Here is an 18,488-nt window from a genome sequence, read left to right as displayed (position 1 = left end):
AAGAGACAACAGCTCAATAGTAAGCCCACACAGGTGAAGTGTCACCCCCAATCACAGAACAAAATCTACAGGCATTACAAAGCATCTGTGGGATATTTAAACCACATCTGCCTGATAAAATGTATAAATCTAGGTCTTAAAAAGGCAAGAATCTGTTTTTTTCAATTCAGATTTCTAGGTAACAGAAAACATCCCAACCTCCAAAAATATACAATCCACTTACGCAATATTTCACTGTAAGTCACATTGATTCAGGCTGATATAAATTTAAGGGGTATTTAAAATTACAGGTCCAGGATTTCAGGAGACATTATGAGTCCAGAATGTGCTGATGGGAATCATTAAAGGAAGCCACATCAAAAGCAGTGTTTGCATTTGGAGGCCTGCTTTACTGCATTGGTGGCTTTGCTTAATTAAAGGTATAATTAAGACCTAATTTCATTCAGATGAATTATACCTGATAGTTAACAGCAGAATATATTAATATTATTTAAGACTTAGCTTGTTTTTAAATATTAACATAAGGGTTATAAAATAATACATTTGGGATCTTTGCATTTTCTACATCGGTACATTTTATATAACGTATCTCAGATGTCTAAATGCAATTATTGCAATCATGTATTAATCTTACATTTCCTATACCCCATGCTATAACTAAATATGATACTGTTATTAAGATTTTACAGTAGCAATAATATAAAAATAAGATTTTTAAACAAGTTTTTTAGCATAAAATTTGCATCGTTACTTTTGTATTTCCCAAAGCACTCATATTAACCTTATTTAGTGTAGACTCTCTTTCCCTTAAAATTGCAACTTAATAACAATTTCATAATATAATATTTGTTCCCCATATGTAATAATATATATATATATATATATATATATATGTTTATATTTATTATATACTTTGGAGTATTATTATGTGTATATACACATATATTGCATACATAGTTACTCTATTATTATAATATAATACAGTGTGTGTGTGTGTGTGATAAACGGAATACGTGTTAATCAAAAACGTTAAACCCGATGTTCTATTTATGATCATAGTAGGGCAATACTTATAAATGTATATGTTTAGTGTAATAAAAAAATCCAACTTCATAACATTCGAAACAGAGTTCTGTCAAAACTTCACGCATATTGTCTTTTTCAAAACCATATTTTACTGCCTTAAAGAAATTTTATAACTTATTTACAAAGGTTTTTTGTAAGATACAAAGCAATAAGTTAACATTCTCAATATAAAACTAAACTTTCGACATATATGAACACTAAACACAACTGTTTTCAGTAATCACATTTCAAATTTCACAAAGATGTCAAAGAAGATCTTCATTTCACAAAGCATGGTGGCTACAGGCACACAGAACAAACAAGAGGGCTCAATCTGTGCAACATGTTACAGGACAATAATAACATTATGTACAAGGGCTCTGCCTTGCAGAGATTAACCCCTCATTCACTGGATGCCTATTCAACATACTGTTCTGCAATATGGGTTATATGGTTTCCAGCATGGATGGGGTTAGTATATGCAAGATTTTTTTAAAAAAATAACAATAATAATTAAAACAATCAATTGGCATTTAAGATACATAATCAAGACTCTGTACCTTAACCCTTTGTAGTGTGTAGCAACATGGTTTACACACAATCTGATTTCCAAAGGGTTAAATATTGTTGTCTTGTGTATAGCCCATTACTATGGGGTCTTGGAATTGCTAGATAACAATTATTTTATAAGGGTACCAAAATACAGTAAAGAACAGGCCCTAATTTGCAAAAACAGCAACACACATGTATTCTTTTTATTATGGGGAATGGAGCAAAACACTCAGACCCAACCTCTTTATTAAAAGTAGAAAAATTACTGTAAAAGTTAAAATTATACCCATATTCTGCATATCGGTAAACGGCAATAATTTGATTTTTTTTAAAATCAGTGCATTTTTTTTCAAACCAGGTCATTTTATTGTATTGTGCAACCTTAGTGGTAGCCTATATATCGTTTTGTTATTATTATTTTTGTTCATTTTTTGTTTCTAATAAATATCTTAAACCCACAAACATAAAAATAAAAACATTACATTTTTTTGTCCAAACTAGAAAAAATGAGGCAGAACAAGATTTGGAGTTTGGATTACAAAGGGAAATGTAAGTTGCAGGAAGATGGTTCCAAATTCTATTTCCCAATAATAACTGTCATTGTTTAAGTAAAGAGGTTGGATAAATGACCACATGTTACCAAGACAAAGACAGACATGAGAGGATCCTTGTTTGTGTCCTCATCCAAGTTTGTCCCCAGTATAGGGTTGGTTCCTGCTTGTCTTCTGGCTGCCAGGCTGCTTGGTGCCTGGTGAGAGGATCTGCAGTCAACAGCTGGGTACCAGCCCGCATTAGATCCGAGCTTCTCTATGCCCCACCATGCCAGCCATGGAGTGATCATGGTTTAAAGGCACAGAGCTCTTATTATCTATGTTCATGTCTTCAAAATTTCTTGTTTTTTGTATAAGTTTTTTTTTTTGTGGGCCAAAACAAATGATGACTGCATCACATCAGTTGAGGTTGCTGCATAGCTTCTTGGTGGGCTGATGGATACCATGAAGTATAACTTGGAATGTAGGCTCCTGGGGTACCAGACGTCTTACCAGAAGAAGTCGGGGTGTTCCATACTGGTGGTACTGGTGGGGAACTGCCAGAGAGCGCCCTACCATTTGCCAATGCGCTGCTTTCCAAAGCCGCTCCTCCCTGTTTCATTAATTTCTTGAATTTTGATCTTTTGTTCTGAAACCAGATTTTCACCTGGTAGAAGAAAGAAAAACAAATGTTAAATATTTAATTTATGAACAAATATATATATATATATATATATATATATATATATATATATATACATATATCAAGAAAAGGCTAATAAACATGACAAATTCTAAATTATATATAGAATAGTATATAACTAGTATATTTTGTATTATATTATGTAGATTACATCCACACTTATAAAAATATTGGCCTGTATAATATAAGATAAAATAATAAATCATTTTCATTTTTAAGACGTTTAAACCTACATGCCATAGGTTTTTTAAAAAAAAAATTACTTATAGATTAAGTGTTGTCCGGAGAACATATAATTAACTTCAGCTAAAGTAATACATTGTATAAAACCCGTTGTGCAAACAGTTCATGCGGTTTATATATAATGCTATTTAACGGAAACGGCTTAAATTGCCTTTATGTTATAAGTAGAAGACGAAAAAGAAGAGAGACATTAGTTAATTTACTAAGATATTGCTGAAAATAGTGATGCTATTAAAATGTTAAAAAAAAAGATTTTCTTTTTTTGGGCTTTATGTACTTTTTATTTCGATTGGCAGACAAGGAAACCATACAATTAGCAAAATTTTGTATCAAAGAATCAAAGAGATGATTAAAATACCGTCACTCTCTTAGGCTCTCTTAAACCCCTCCTGTCAGTACTTTAACTACCAAAGAGTCATGCGAATTATAAATAACAAAATTATAAAATAACAAAATATATTTGGTAAAATATATCTAATATTCAAACATTCAGATGGGTGGGGGGCCCCTGCATTAATCCTGGCGATGTATACAATTATTTACGGAATTTTGATGTTAGCATTTTATATTTTGTCAGAAGAAAATTATGATTTAAAAGATTTGTAATTGTTTTTAATGTCCCAGCACGGGTTTGTGTTGGAAAATTTGTTTTTTTAAATCTAATTAGTACTAAATGGCAGTGCTGCAAAGGAAGGGGGCATTTGACTTGCGAGTGAGTTATGTGCCGGGGTAAAAAGTGACAATGTTGCCACTGGAAAAAGACATAGCGCCACAGCGATGGTGATCAGGGGCAGTTGTGTGAGATCCGCATGCCAGCATTGTGTGTGATCAGGGTGCCAGAATTGCTCATTACCAGTGCTACATGTGAGCAGGGAACCAGGGATGTGAAAGATCACGGGCTTGTGTAAGCAGGGCACCAAGGGGTAAGTAAAGAATCCTGGGCTTGTATGAGCGGAGCACCAAAGGATCCTGGGCTTGTGTGAGCAGGGATCTGGGGGTATATAAATGATCCTAGGTTTGTGTGAGCAGGGCTCTGGGGGTATGTAAAGGATCATGGGCTTGCGTGAGCAGGGCTCTGGGGGTATGTGAAGGATCCTCGGCTTGTGTGAGCAGGGCTCTGGGGGTATGTAAAGGATCCTAGGCTCTTCTAGAGGCGGGTTCGCAGGGTAACTTGTGCCATAGAGTACCTGTGTCTGGGTGAGTCCCAGTGAAGCCGCCAGCTCTGCTCTCTCTGGCAGTGCCAGGTACTGGGTCTGCTGGAACCTCCTGTTCAGAGCCTGAAGCTGCAGACTGGAATATATAGTCCTGGGCTTGCGAATCTTTTTGCCCTTGCCATTGAATCGAACCTCTCCACCTTCCACCACTGTGCTCTTTTCAGAATCTGCCCCTGTGCACCAGACAAAAATCAGGTAATTCCAATAACAACAACAACATTCAAAATAATAATAAATAATAATAATAATAATTATACACAATAATAACAAGAAACAGATCAAATCTCAGAAACAACAAAGGATCCACTAGCAGCCAATGCAATGTTATTTTTTTTTTGTGCCCTATTTTTTTCCTCCAGCATGCTGCAGTTTAGGTTTAATTACCCTTAATTGCATACATTGTTTATAGCGCCACGCAATAAATAATTACGGGGGGCTAATGCGTGCACATCTGGGCTGCTGTTGCAACGGGCGCTTTGTACACAGAGCTGGCTGCTGCTCCTTCTGATCGCTCGCTTCTTGCTCCAGCGGGTACAAGGGGCTCCTCCATCGGGGGTCCCCAGGCGGCAGTAGGCATGGGGTGGGGTGTGAGGGATACAATGAGGGGCATAGATTGATACATTGTTACTCGTACTGTACCTGTCTCCTCTAAGCGGGTCTGGCTGAGGCTGCTGCTGTTGGGGTAGGACTGCACGGTACTGATGTAGGGGTTAGAGGAATGGCTGCTCACCGAGTTCACATAGGGGTAGCCCAGGGGTCTGGAGAAGGATGAGGCGCCGCTGTACGAGCTGTCGTGCTGGGAGTGAGCTGCGGAATGCAAGCAGTGCATGGAATAGTGCCCATGGGCCATGGGGGAAGGTGGCATCTGCTGGTTCGGTGGCCCAAACTCCATGAACACCGCTTTCCCTGACACCGGGCTGTTAATACTCTCTGGCATTGTAGTCATGGTCATTGCTTCTCTCTTCTTTCTGCCTTTATTTTTTTTGGGTGGGGGGGATTTTTTAAGGGTAGATCTCCCCCTTCTTGTGATTTTTTTTCCTGTTTATAGGAAGGGATCCCGGATTAAGCGGATCGGATTTTTTCACTTTCCATTCATGAGAAAATGGAGTTTTGTCTCTTTTGGGAGAAAAAAGGAAAAAAAACTCCTAAGCGTGAGGCTGTGGAGAGCTACACAAACTCGCCTAGGAGCTTTGACTCAGCCCGCTTTGCATATTCATGAGTCGGAGTCGCTGATTGGTCGGCGAGCTGAATCGAAGCTTGGGGATTGGTTAAAGCGCGCCTCGGGCTGTGCCTGACTGCAAAAGTGAGCGTGAAAGGAAGCTGCGGAAGACTTCCCAGTGGCCTGTGATCTGTAATATACAACAACACAATACTTAGGAACATATACACACACCGAGCTGTGACATCAGTGCAGGTAACACAATTCCATGGGTTTGTTTTAATAATCGAGCAGATGCTTTATTTGCGTCCCTCTCCCTTATTTGTGCGATTGCACAGGTTTTGGTTCAATACAATAAATGAAGAAGCCCCCACCCAGTATTTTTCCACTCATTTTGCGATTTCAGACACCAATAAATCCTTGCTTAGACCGCAGTGAGACTATATGTCGGATTCTGTAAATACGACCACCCCCCATCTCCAAAAATAAGCACAGTGATCATTGCAGTGACCCCACAATCACGTGTGTTATTTCAGTGGGCCCGTGCTAATTGCAAAATGACGAGGTGGCAGTAATCATTTGTTCCACAATCTATAGAATTGACCAATTTGTAAACATTTAGATCACGTGGATTCTGTGCACATATCCCTATAGGAGCAAACATTAAATGTACCTCCGTATACACACAACCTAATTTATTATTATTATTATTATTATTATTATTATTATTATTATTATTATTCATCCGATTATACATTTCCATCCTATAGTGTGTAATAATATAGAATCACTATGACCCTTTGCTGTGCTTTGCTCCACGTTTTAAAAATGGCCTAGAGAACCCCTAAAATTACTTTGTTGGATAATTAGAAACTGATCATAATTATTTCTTCCATAATTTAGTGGTGTGACTGTACAAGGAAACTGATCTTGTGAAAGTTCACACGTGCAGCTGTATTAGGGATTCATTTGATTAAATGCTACTCTAAGTGCTTGATCCCCAGCTGAAGCAGCCTTATTAGCATAACACTGATGTTTAATTTTCATACGCATAATTAGACATATATTTAACAATAATAGCAACATGCTGCCTTTTATTATTAAACAGCCTGGGATTTGATCTGGCCTGAGCTGAGTTTTTAAATATTCCTTTCTATTACATTGTACATTTTATCACACTGCCCTTAAAACCTTTGTAATAAACCAAATTTTGGACAAGGGAAATAAAAAAAAAAAAAAAGAAAAACCCCCAAAAACATAAACCATTTACAAGGTGTCTCTGCTATTGATATCCTAATAATGCAACCCTTACATTTAAGTATACTGTTGCTGGCAGATAAATATAGTAGGAATTCTCAAGGATAAAATGGCATTGTAAAGACAGGGTGTCACCAGAAAAGACACATTAATACATACAGGCACAGGCCAGGAACCTGTGATATAGCACTTTGTACAGGTGGTCTTGTGAATTGGATGTAATGCTTCAGTAAGTGTAACAATAAATCCTTGCATGGCCCTGAAGGGTTAATGGCATAGGGTGAGGGTATATTAGGGCACTGCACCTTCTTGCATTGCTGTTTTAGGATGCTGTCTATACCCCCCAAATTGTGTTTAAAGTGCCTCCCTGACAAACTTAAGACAGCTGACACGTGATACTGACATTATTCTTTTGTTTGAAAGAATCCCAATGTAATGACTGAAATTATTAGACTGTCGCTTCTTGAAATGACTAACAAAAAAGAGGATTAAACGAATATGATAAGGAAAGAGTGAAACGCTTTTCAAAAGCGATCTATGAAATCTATTTATATGAATACACGGATATATCCGTAACTATATTAATGAGGGTTGACTCATTAGGGAAATATCCAAATCAATCAATCTCTTGTCGGCTAGAGGTAATATTTCACTGCATGTATCTATGTGAGCAAAGGGTTAAACTGTATAAACATTAATCTATAGTATTATTAGTATTATTAATTATTATTATTGTTTTAAATCCCTTTTGTAGGTGAAGGAAGGGTTAAAGAGACAGGACTGGTTTCTTCATTCATAAAACCCCAGTAATTAATTATTATTAGCTGTAATAAAACTAAGCTTCCTGATGTATTACCCACGTTCATAATTAAGCTTATAAATGAGTACAATAAATACTAAAACCTCACTATAATTGCCCCACAAACAGCTTGTTACCTCAGCAGTTGGTAAAAACCTGCAGTCTTTATAAAATGATTGCTGATGAACCTCTGTAAACACACCCTAAAGATTTTACCGAATTAATCAGATTACACAACATAATCAAACATATTTGCCTTGGCATATATCATATAAATGTTGCCTTTCTGATATATGTGTAAGGGTTTTGATACTGTTTAAAATAAATTTCCCAGAAAAATATTTAAACCAGGTCAAATAATATCACGGTTTTTACTTTTATTATTAAAATTTTAAATGTTCTTTTGCTAAAAAAATTTTTGTATGGATCTCTGGTTTATCCCGTAAGGAACTCAAATAAATAATTATTAGTAATTATAGTAACTAATGCAGGGGGATTGTTGTGATCTTATTTGAATTTATTGTATTTAATCCTTTAATCTATGGACTATAATTTGAGAAGTCATGCTTTTCTGTCTTATCAGAAGGATAAATGTTTAGTGCACAGGAAAGAAAATAGAAGTATTGAAAATGGCTTGTTTACTATTGTCAATGCATTTCTAGTGTCTGTAATTTACGAATAAACCACGATCCACAATAGGCAGATGTCAAATTTTAGATTCCCCCATGCAGACAAAACAAAGCAAAATTAGAAATTCTGAAGTCAAGATCTAAAAATACATTTTCCCTACAGGGTTAATTTGTTTCCCAGTAAAGATGAGATAGTTTGAGAGAATGGCAGCCAGCAGAAGGTGGTCAGGGTGATGGTTACCGTGTATGTGCTGATCACTGTGACCTGGGGCATGTGTGTCGCTCCTGCACATTGCTGCTGTTGGACTGAATCCCAGTGCCTGCCCAGTGCCTGCCCAGTGCCTGCCCAGTGCCTGCCCAGTGCCTGGGGATCCACAGTCTGAAAACCAAATTAAAAGCTCACATTCCGGCAGCTGATTAGCTGCTTCCTAATTACACATTACACGCGTTCCCTCCACAATAACACTGTCTTGAACCGACTTTTTTTCCTCCCCATCTATTCTGGTATGAACATCTCTCTGTCTATCATGACATTATTTTGTAGATTATTCAAATAGCATACACTGTCCGGCCGTAAAAATAACACCTTCCTCCCAGGAAGGGACATATATATATATATTTATATATAATTCGTGTTTAACTTGTGATGGTAATATTATATGTATACCATACTTAACACTTTATTACATATGCCTGCAGACAATATATATCACACACACACGCATTACAATGTATATACATAGTGCACTTTATAATTGTGTGATCCAATAAAATCGAGTTTATTATTCGTTGCTCTTTATTTAAGAAATAATAGACACATTATTACACTTCGGGTAAATCAGTGCTTATGTGTAATGTTTTCTAGAGAGGTTTTGATATTATATGAGACTTCATCAGTATCAGAGTGTTTGTAGAGGGTGTGCACAGCAATCATTCTGTATGTATACACAGGTTCTGTGGCCCCTGACCCGGGGCATTTCTGCAAAGCCAGGGCTGCGATCTGGGCAATAACAGAGCAGACTCCGGAGTAATATGTGATTTCGGTATCCATAAGGCTTATGGGAGCCCAGCCTTGGCTTCCTCTTGCCGGATAGTCGCACCGTTGTCCCCGGTGTCAGCAAAGTTCTGATCAGGGATTTTCCCCGTTTTTTTTTCCAATCGTTGCTAAGAAATATCAGGGAGTCCTTAAGATGATTCCGAGTCCTTAAGATTCATGTGGCAGTTTGGTGAGGATTTCCGCTCCCTCTGATGTAATTACAATGGTATGCTCAAACTGAGCTGATCTGAAATATACATTATATAGTTACTGGGGGTAACAGTCCAGCAAGTGGATAGTACAGAAGTCTAGAAATCTCCTATTTATTTAATTGGAAAATAAAAATACTCAAACCTTACCTGGGAACATATTGTGTGTGTATATATATATATATAATAATATATATAATAATATATATATAATATACTGTATACTGAATATTACTGTAGTCACCTTTTATCGTCTGTGGATACTGCGGTCCATTTGTCCTTGAGGATTTTATACCCGGGAGACCCCTCCATTATAATAGGTTCTGGAATGCGATTGAGAAAAAAAAGAGAAACGATCTTATTTTTTTTGCCAGTGATTTTGTGTGAATATAGAATCCCCGGTATCCTCCGGCGGGATATCTGCGCACACCGCGAATCCGCTGCTCAGACACGGACCGTACGCAGAACAAAGAAAAGCGATCTGGCTCAGTAATCGTTAGTAAGTTTTTCCCAATTTCTAAGCTGCCGTAGCGCGGACACCGGGAACGGACACCGACAATTTACGGTTACCGCTTCTGGGATACAGACTGACATTTAATGCAATATCAGCGTAACCATTTTAGCGAAGCCAGCGATCACGGGGTTAATGCATCTGAACCCTGCAAAGCTTAAGGCTTTGGAGAGAAATTACACGTGAAAAATACACCAGATTCGAAATGAAGGGAGACTGCACAGGATGCTTAGTCAAAGAGATACCGGCCACCAGTGTACTTGGTGTTGGACATAAACAATATTAACTTTAAATTTAAAATAAAAACTAAAACACTTTTGTGCTATAACCCACGCTTCTAGATTGTTAGCTCTTAGGGGCAGGACCCTCCACACATTTTGTGTGAGCCCAAGTTTTTATGTGATGTTCTACTTATGTCCTGTTTACTTTTTGTACAGCAAACAGCAGAATATGTATAGATCAAATTAATCAAAATCATTCAAGGGCTGGCAGCCTCTTTTCCAAAGATGTTAAATGTAATATTTATTATTGTTGTTATCGTTATTATTACTATTACAGCAATAATAACAATAATAATTCTAACAATAATAATACATTTTACATCATTTTAGAAAAGGCTGTCAGCCCTTGATTGTCCGACACTCCTCATTTGAATTTGTTTTTGATCCAGTATGAGTTCTGCAATGTATGGGTTAACAGAATAACCAAGCCACATATGATGAGAGGAGAAAATGTAGAAAGGGTATCCTGATTTTGGTCCAACCCAGAAGAGTCAAAGGTTAGTTGGGATAAATTGTCTTGGGACTTCCACTGCTAAATGTTTAAAGCTGGCCTTTCTTTTGAAGGCAAACACATTTGGCCAGATACCTGCTGCAAAATGTGGGCCAAGTGTTACATCTCTGAATGCCAGATGGGTCAGGAACTCCTTTCATACTCAAAGGGGGTGAGGCAGAAAGAATGAAAGCATTCAGATATTCTGCAGGTGGAGTGTACTTCATCATCATCATCATCATCATCCTCCTCCCTTTCCCCAAGTATTTTGGGATGGCTATTCTCATGCAGAGATCCCATGTCTGGCATTATTTTTAGAAACCATGTTTGTAAACACATCACATGACTATGGTATGTTTGGCTTCCATGTATCACAGTTTCTCAAGGCATAATTAAGGAAACAAAACACTTGGCTGAATAATTATACTGACCTATAGTGAACGCCATTCCTTCTTCCATGAGCAAATCATTATCATTGGCTGAAAGAAAATAAGAAGTGGATACCTTTAAAAGGCAGAGAAGCCACGTGTTACTTTACATTACACTATTAACCTATGTAATGATGTTTCCAAACCAAGCATACCATGGGAGCAGCAACCTTCACTTCATGTTCTCAAGAATTTGCAGGATTATTCCTCCCCATTACCTTATTCCTTTATAAGGGTGAGGGAGGAGAAAGGAGAGGTTTCATATGCTAGTTTTGCCACAGATCTGTTTCCTTGTAGTAAAATAAATGTAAACTAAATATATCCAAAGCAATTATATTGACTTCAAAGTAAAACCACAAAGCTCTAGCTAGTTTTAATATTCTAATGCAGTTTTATGTCAAAAAAGGTAAGCCTGTAAATGACCTTTATACATAGTGATGTGAGATTACCGTTTAGGATTTGGTGGTTAGTGCAGTCTGTTTATTATTTGTCACCATTTTTAATCATTTTTTGGCATGGAATTTGCAATCTATAACATTTTGCTTCAAAATTTTATTTACATTGGCAGGACTGCAATTTTATGTGTTTTTCCTTGGGGCAGATTTATACATAACCCCCTTATTTTCTTATATGCTAACATCTATGGTGTATCAAGTTGCGCTATCTCTAGTAGGATGCAACTCCCAGACCAGGCAAATATCCATCGGGTTGTTGGGTTAACGTGTCAGAATGTGATATGACGTTCCTGCCATTCGCGTCAGACATAGCCGCGCTGGGTATCCAAAATGACCCAAAAGGAAACTTTACTATTTCAAAGCCAGAAGGGGGATTAAATGTATGAATACGTTCGCCCTCCCCCAATCAGAGCAAAAAACTTGAATACGTTTGAAATGGAATTTCTGATAAATATTTTGGGCTGCAAGCATTGCCATAAGCAAACTGTATTAGGAGGCGCTGAATTCTGGAAATGTTGTGATGGTATAGGAACCCTAAATCTATAGATACTGTGTGGCTTATCACTGCTGATTATAGCATTCTCACAGAAAGCAGAAATTAGTGTCTACAACCGTGGGACTGTTGTCTTCTAATGCAAAAATCAACAAGTCTATACATCACCAGACACATCAGCTTGATTAACAGAAACAAATATCAGGTTTAGGCGAACCAACAATCATTAAACAGCTCATTCCTGAGCACCAAAGAGTGATCTAACTGAGTCTGAAATGAAGCTGTTTAATGCATCACGCCACCAAAATGCAATATTTTACTTGTAGAAGGACCTTTGTTAAGCGCACTGGAGGCTAAAAGAAACATAGAAACAAACAAAATTGAAGGCAAACAAGAACCAATCGGTCCATCTAGTCTGCCCATATTTCCCAATGTAGAGACTCAGATCCATAGAGTCAGGATAGTCATGTGCCCATGCAAGTCATTGTATTTGCCTCTACCACCATTATCTACCAGTCTCTCTGTAAAATAAAAGGTCCTTATCTAAGCCTCCGACCCTCCAGTTTTAGAGTATGGCCTCTGAAATAAAACTCCCTCCTGTACTTTGTTAAATCCCTCTAGTATTTAAAGTATTTAACTGCTTCTATCACATGCCCCCTGTCTCTCTCCTCTCCTCCAAACTATAAATCTCAAGATCTGTTAGTATATCTTGCAATTTACCATTTTAGTCGCCCTCCTCTTTGGCCCAACAATAAGTTCTAAGAGTCGTCTTCAACTGGCCACCAGGATATGTTGAACGTTATAAAACCAGTATAATTATATACACTGGCGCTATTCATTGTGCTTCTTCTTAAAGGTGGTAGGAGACTGGCACACCTAGAACGTGGCATCCTACACTGCTGGTTGAGTAGAATAGTCAAGAGGCCATTATTGTATTATTTTCAACAAAATACGGACACGTACCAATTAGAATATTCATAAAAAAACATTTGCATGTGTTGTATGAGAAGGTAATGAGGTTTGTTCACTAAAGGGCGAGTTGCATTTGAGATAAATTTAAACATTTCATCTCAACAAATTAAGAATGTATTATGAAGAACGCACTCTGAAGAAATCCTCCTACCCAAAGCCTGCACAATGCATAGCTAAACTGATGGGATGGTTATATACATTTAACTATGCATTATGCGGGGCCAACTTCACTTTTCTCAAAGATTCAACTCACCACTGTAGGTCCTTCATAATGCATAGATAGATCGGAGAGAGGAGGTTCTCAGCGAGCCCAAACCTTATAATAATATATTGGATTAAATTAGAAAAGTAGGGGGAGGAATGGTCAAAGCAAGGCATGGGGGCCATTGAGTTATTAACTCCAATGGACTGTAATAGAGATGAGTATCGAACCTTTTAAAGCGCATGTCATCACCAGTTCATTTACAGTCATGGGATGGCATTGATGATGCAACGAAAAGCCAGAGGCGACCTTCATCTTAGTAAGGAATGTTGCAAGGTATGAGTTTGTCCAACAGACACAACATTTTCTGGCCCTTTTTAATAGGCAGCGGAAAGAAATCATGCTTCTGCCTCCAGACTCGGTCAAACCGATGCACACACAGGGTTAATGTCATGGGACGGAAAGTGTTCTAAGCGTGAGAGGACAGTAGACAGAATGGTATAGCTTAAAAACCAATAAACTGTTTATAAAAATAAGAACGCATTCTCGTCTGTATTGTATTTTTGTTAATGTGAGTAAACTTTGGGTACAATAACGTTGTTTCCAGGTAGTATGCTTCTGTAAGTCAAATTGTTATGTTATATAATGTTATATCCTGTCTACCCATTGTACAGCGCTACAGAATATGATGGCGCTATATAAAACAATAAATAATAATAATTCTTAGAAGATGATAGAATGATGGACTGTTTGCATATTCTAAAAAGTATTAATAAACACAGATCTGTGTACAAAAAAATCAACAATAAGACCAAAAAAAAGAGGCATCTAATGTATAAGTCTTTTGTGCAAAAAACCCCACCAAAATAAAGCGCATATATGGAAATATCGGGTTATATTTAATGTGATTTTGTTTGATATCCTTCTTGATCCTTGTGTATTTTTAGTTATTTTTTGCTTTTATTATTTATATTATTGATGTGCATAAAACGTTCATAAAACACCTGGATTGGGTACACAAGTAAGAAATTGTTTTAAAATGTAAACAGTGATAATAAGTCCAATTACCCCAAGAGACAATTACAGGGACGGATCCAGGGAAGGTGTAGATTTAGGTGCAGAAGCGGCATGAGTGAATCACTTAACATTTCTACACAAACATCAGCCATTAACACGGGGAGAGGCTCAGACACGAGGACTGCTAGATCTGGGAAGCCATAATTAAATGGCCCCAGCCACGTGAGAGCATTAAGAAAAAACGGTGCAGAAAGGGAAATCTTTATAGATAGCAAAAGTGAGAAGCGTTCAAGGAAAGATTAGAGCAGTTTGTACAGGCAGAAGAATGTTAAGCTATGAATGGCAGGAGGGGAATTTCATAATTAACGCAGAAGAGAAGGGGAAGTAGGCCGGCTGATTCTGAGCAGGGTCTGCATGATAAAGAAATGGCATTCAGATCAGATTGCAGTAATAAAAGATGGTTCTAGAGCATTTAAAAAAATATACACTCTTATTGTAGATTTTACAGAATAAGAAGAACATATTCTTCTGTCACTGGTAGATCTGGTGGCCCCCTGGTGCATTACTGGATAATCCAGTTGCCACAGTGCCACCAGCCAGGCTATTGGTGAGGTGGGCACTCGGCTGGGTATAACATGAGTCTGTAGTACTAGCATGGCAGCTTATAGTCATTGTGGGGAGAAGTCAGGTGTCTGGGAGGGAAGGGTTAGTGCGAGTGTGCATTTATGTCTTGCCAAGGGATCCCAAAAGCCATCTGCCTAGAGGTCCCAAAGGGTCTTAATCTGGCACTGAGTGCATGGGGATCACCTTCAACAAGGTAGGTCCTGGAGGGGGCATTTGGGTCTTGCCATCCTGATTAATGGAACAATAAAGCGGTTTTTCATGAAGGTCATTACAAAACATCTTGGCAATAGTTTCCTAAATTCAACATCGAAACAGAATGTTCAAATTCTTATGTGAAAACCCCAAAACTGGGTAGTGACCACAGTCACTTCAGACCAGCTTGAGATCTACCTTAATGCAGTCTATAGGCATTTGGGAGCCCACCAACGCCTAACGCTCCCCAAGAACACTTGCCGACAATTTTGTAAATTAATGTGATCTGGTGCAAACTGGAGCGGAGAGCTCTTCATGTACACAAATAAAATTAAATGGACAGAAACAATTAGACTATGGAGCTTTATAAAGGAACTATAACAATTCTTATTGCATTGCAATACATGTTCCTGCCGATATCCATCTTGGGTATCTGTACAGTCCATACACTGTGCTTCCCCTTCACCTATAGTCAGCAATGTTGCATATTTTTTTCAGGTTAGGCACAAACAAACAAAAATGATTAAAAAAATCTTTATAAATGCTAAAGATTAGTATAATATTCATTCAAGCTTCTAATCTAACCTTTGTTATCTGACAACATATATATAGGCGCTGAAAACAGAAACTTATGTAAACTCATCAAACTTATCTATCTGCACTGTGAAAATAATAAAAAAGGACGTCTAATTTCTGTTACCACTGATAAAAAATGGGAAATAATTGGATCTAATCCGAAATCATTCTAAGCACACATTGTGTTATTGAAGTGGTTGACTTTACAATGATATTTACTTACCATGATGCCAAATCTCTGGATGGCCGTGAAAAAAAGAACCGATTCCGTGACCAACAAAATGAGGGCAGACTCGTAAATCGTTCTCTTCGGCAATCCGGCTTTATAAATGAGAAGATGCACAGGTATAAAGAAAAGTGTGAGTGCTGGGAACCGAAGCATTTATTTGCATTACATGTTACTTTTTGAGTTGACATGATTCTAACAGATATTCTGGAAATTACAGTTTTATGAAAGCAGAGGTTTTATTTTTTGTGATGGCCTGCTGAATCTGCGAACGTACACATATACTCTATTACCTGAATAAAAGAAAATGTCACTTTATTTCTACTTGACATAACCGTTTCTCCAATTTCTCCCTATTAATCAGGGTCTCCAAGTTTTGTCTCCAGCAATGAATTATGCGGTGCATTAAAAAGCAACGCTTTAACCCTAAAAACATGATGTGTACCTGAACTTTATGGAAAGGATGGAGTATAAATAAAAATATGATATCATTAAAGAAACTACTAAAAATATTCAAATAAAAAGCTTAAAATGTTATAAATAAAATAGCTCAACCCATAATCTAGAAGCTTGAAACTCTAGTAATACATTTAGCACAGATCATGAGTTATGGAGGCATTATGGGTCAACTGAACGCAGAGTCTGGAACATATTCCTTTAATTGTGATATGTTGCAATCTCTGGCACCAGACACTCATACAGTCTGAACGCTGTTAACACTTAAACGGAAGGGAAGACATTTACGGCCAGATTTACTGAGGTTCGATAGGCCATTAAATGTTACAACCTCAGAAAGTAATGCACTTTAGCATAGGTTAACATCACATTGAAAGCCCAGCATTAGAAAGAGATTACTGCAAATGTAATGCAAATCATATGCAGATGCGCTGTTATCATAAGCATGCCCTATTCATTAGGATCTATTAAAATTAATTTGGGGAAATAACGCTATACTAAATACAGCATTTCTATAAATGGCACTGGCTATAATTTATGCGGAATTAAAAATGAGTTGGAGAAGTCACACCAACCTACGGCTTGTTCTTTACTGACAGAGCACAGAACTTTAAAAACCTTGAAGGCTAATGCATGAAAGGGATACATTGTAATATTTAATTCCTCCTGTGTGTACCATTATAAGGATACTCTAATCCTAAGTGTGACATCATCAAGTATACCAGATGTAACTCCTACTGTTTAGGGATACCAGTAACCAGATATAATCAAAATTCCTATTTTGCAAATGCTAACAAAATACTACCCTACATATGGGTTTATTACATATTCTTTTTGCACCTGTGTTATATTTTAATACAGTTTATGCTTTTGGCCTAGTCTAACCCAACAGCCTTGGTCTAACAGCTGCACACAGGGAAGGGACCAAATTATCACCATAACTAAACAACATGCATTCTTCATTCCATGGTAGACTGGTTCCAGTTATAGCATTTTATCCCTAATGGAAATACAGCAGTGGCTCCAGAGGTTGGGATGACTGCATTATAGTCCCACCCAACCTTTGCCTGCTTCTTGCATCTTGTCCATTCTGAGGTGTTTTCTAATGCTGCCAGTGGCATAACTAGAAACGATAGGGCCCCGGTGCGAAAATTGCCCTGTCCCCCACATTCCCCAAGCAACCTGTCCAACAATGCCACCTTTTCCGACAAACAGCTTGTGAGTATCTCCGTTGCACTGAAACAACTTGTGAGTGTCACATTTGCCCCAAGCAGCTTATCAGTGCCCCCAAGCAGTCTGCCTGTGTCATATTTGCTCCAGTTTGTCAGTGCCCCCAGTTTATCTGTGCATCTCTGCCCCAAACAGCTTGTCTTTACCATCATTGCCTTTTGCCCACCCAACATACACTATGGCACACATATGTAAAGTGAAGGTTAGAGCAATCTGAGGTCAAGGGTAACATAAAAAGGATAACACTGTTCCAAGGTCAAGGGGCCACAGGCAAACATGCAAATCAAAGACTATCCGAGGTCAGCAACAAAACATCCAGCAAATATAAGAAATACTAGGTACTGCAGACAACAGGACACCAACGGGGAGAAGTTGGATTTTACATGTTCCCAGGCCATGTGCCTAAGTTGTCGGCTGTGAAGCCACTGGGGACTCCAGGCAGCTTTGAGGCCCCTTCCCATTGCTGCGAACCCTGTAGTTATGCCCACTGCATGGATGTATTCCTCACAGCAAGCCACATAAATTACACTATATGACCAAAAGTATGAGAAAACCTAACCCACACATCTATATGACCCATTCTAAAACCATGGATATTAATACGGAGTTGCCCCCCATCCCTTGCAACTATAAAAGCTTCAACTCTTCTGGGAAGACTTTACACAAGATTTTGGGGTGTGTCTGCAGGTATTTGGGCCCATTCATCCAAAAGAACATTTGTGAGGTCAAACCCTTAAGAACTCCTCCACCAAACTTTACAGTTGGCACTATGCATTCCGGTAGGTAGTGTTCTCCCGGCATCCGCCAAACCCAGATTCATCCGTCAGACTTCCAGATAGTAATGTGGGATTCATCACTCAAGAGAACACGTCTCCTCTGCTCCAGAATCCAGTGGCGCACCGCTTTACACCCCTCCAGCTGCTGCTTGTGTGGAGCGTC

General features: G+C 38.1%; 2 protein-coding genes across 3 annotated transcripts in view; both read right to left on the bottom strand.

The window, feature by feature from the left end:
• Positions 1-1,152: 1,152 nt before the first annotated feature.
• On the bottom strand, positions 1,153-5,259 carry DLX1 (distal-less homeobox 1). Its single transcript, XM_053470504.1, has 3 exons — positions 4,947-5,259; positions 4,281-4,480; positions 1,153-2,814 (listed from the first exon to the last, which is right to left on the bottom strand). Exons 1-3 carry the CDS (start codon positions 5,257-5,259, stop codon positions 2,563-2,565), a joined length of 765 nt encoding a protein of 254 aa, XP_053326479.1. The 3' UTR covers positions 1,153-2,562.
• A 3,533-nt stretch (positions 5,260-8,792) lies between these two features.
• METAP1D (methionyl aminopeptidase type 1D, mitochondrial) overlaps positions 8,793-18,488 on the bottom strand; it is a 56,063-nt gene continuing 46,367 nt past the window's right edge. For both annotated transcript variants that reach the window (XM_053470501.1, XM_053470502.1), the window contains 4 exons: positions 15,861-15,958; positions 11,110-11,157; positions 9,641-9,719; positions 8,793-9,434 (listed from right to left, as the gene is read on the bottom strand). In XM_053470501.1, coding sequence (XP_053326476.1) covers positions 9,356-9,434; positions 9,641-9,719; positions 11,110-11,157; positions 15,861-15,958 — 304 coding nt within the window. In that variant the 3' untranslated portion in view covers positions 8,793-9,355. The remainder of the gene's footprint in view (positions 9,435-9,640; positions 9,720-11,109; positions 11,158-15,860; positions 15,959-18,488) is intronic.

Source organism: Spea bombifrons, chromosome 7 (assembly GCF_027358695.1).
Source record: "Spea bombifrons isolate aSpeBom1 chromosome 7, aSpeBom1.2.pri, whole genome shotgun sequence".
NCBI lineage: Eukaryota > Metazoa > Chordata > Amphibia > Anura > Pelobatidae > Spea > Spea bombifrons.
The sequence above is the reverse complement of the archived record's forward strand: the minus strand, read 5'-3'. Positions and strand labels throughout refer to the sequence as shown.

Excerpts from the sequence above, each read along its gene's own strand:
- DLX1 (XM_053470504.1), bottom strand. The coding sequence starts at position 5,259 with ATGACCATGACTACAATGCCAGAGAGTATTAACAGCCCGGTGTCAGGG. Across the intron at positions 4,481-4,946 it reads GACCCGCTTAGAGGAGACAG|GGGCAGATTCTGAAAAGAGC; the intron begins GTACAGTACGAG and ends TCTGGTGCACAG. Across the intron at positions 2,815-4,280 it reads TGGGACTCACCCAGACACAG|GTGAAAATCTGGTTTCAGAA; the intron begins GTACTCTATGGC and ends TTCTTCTACCAG.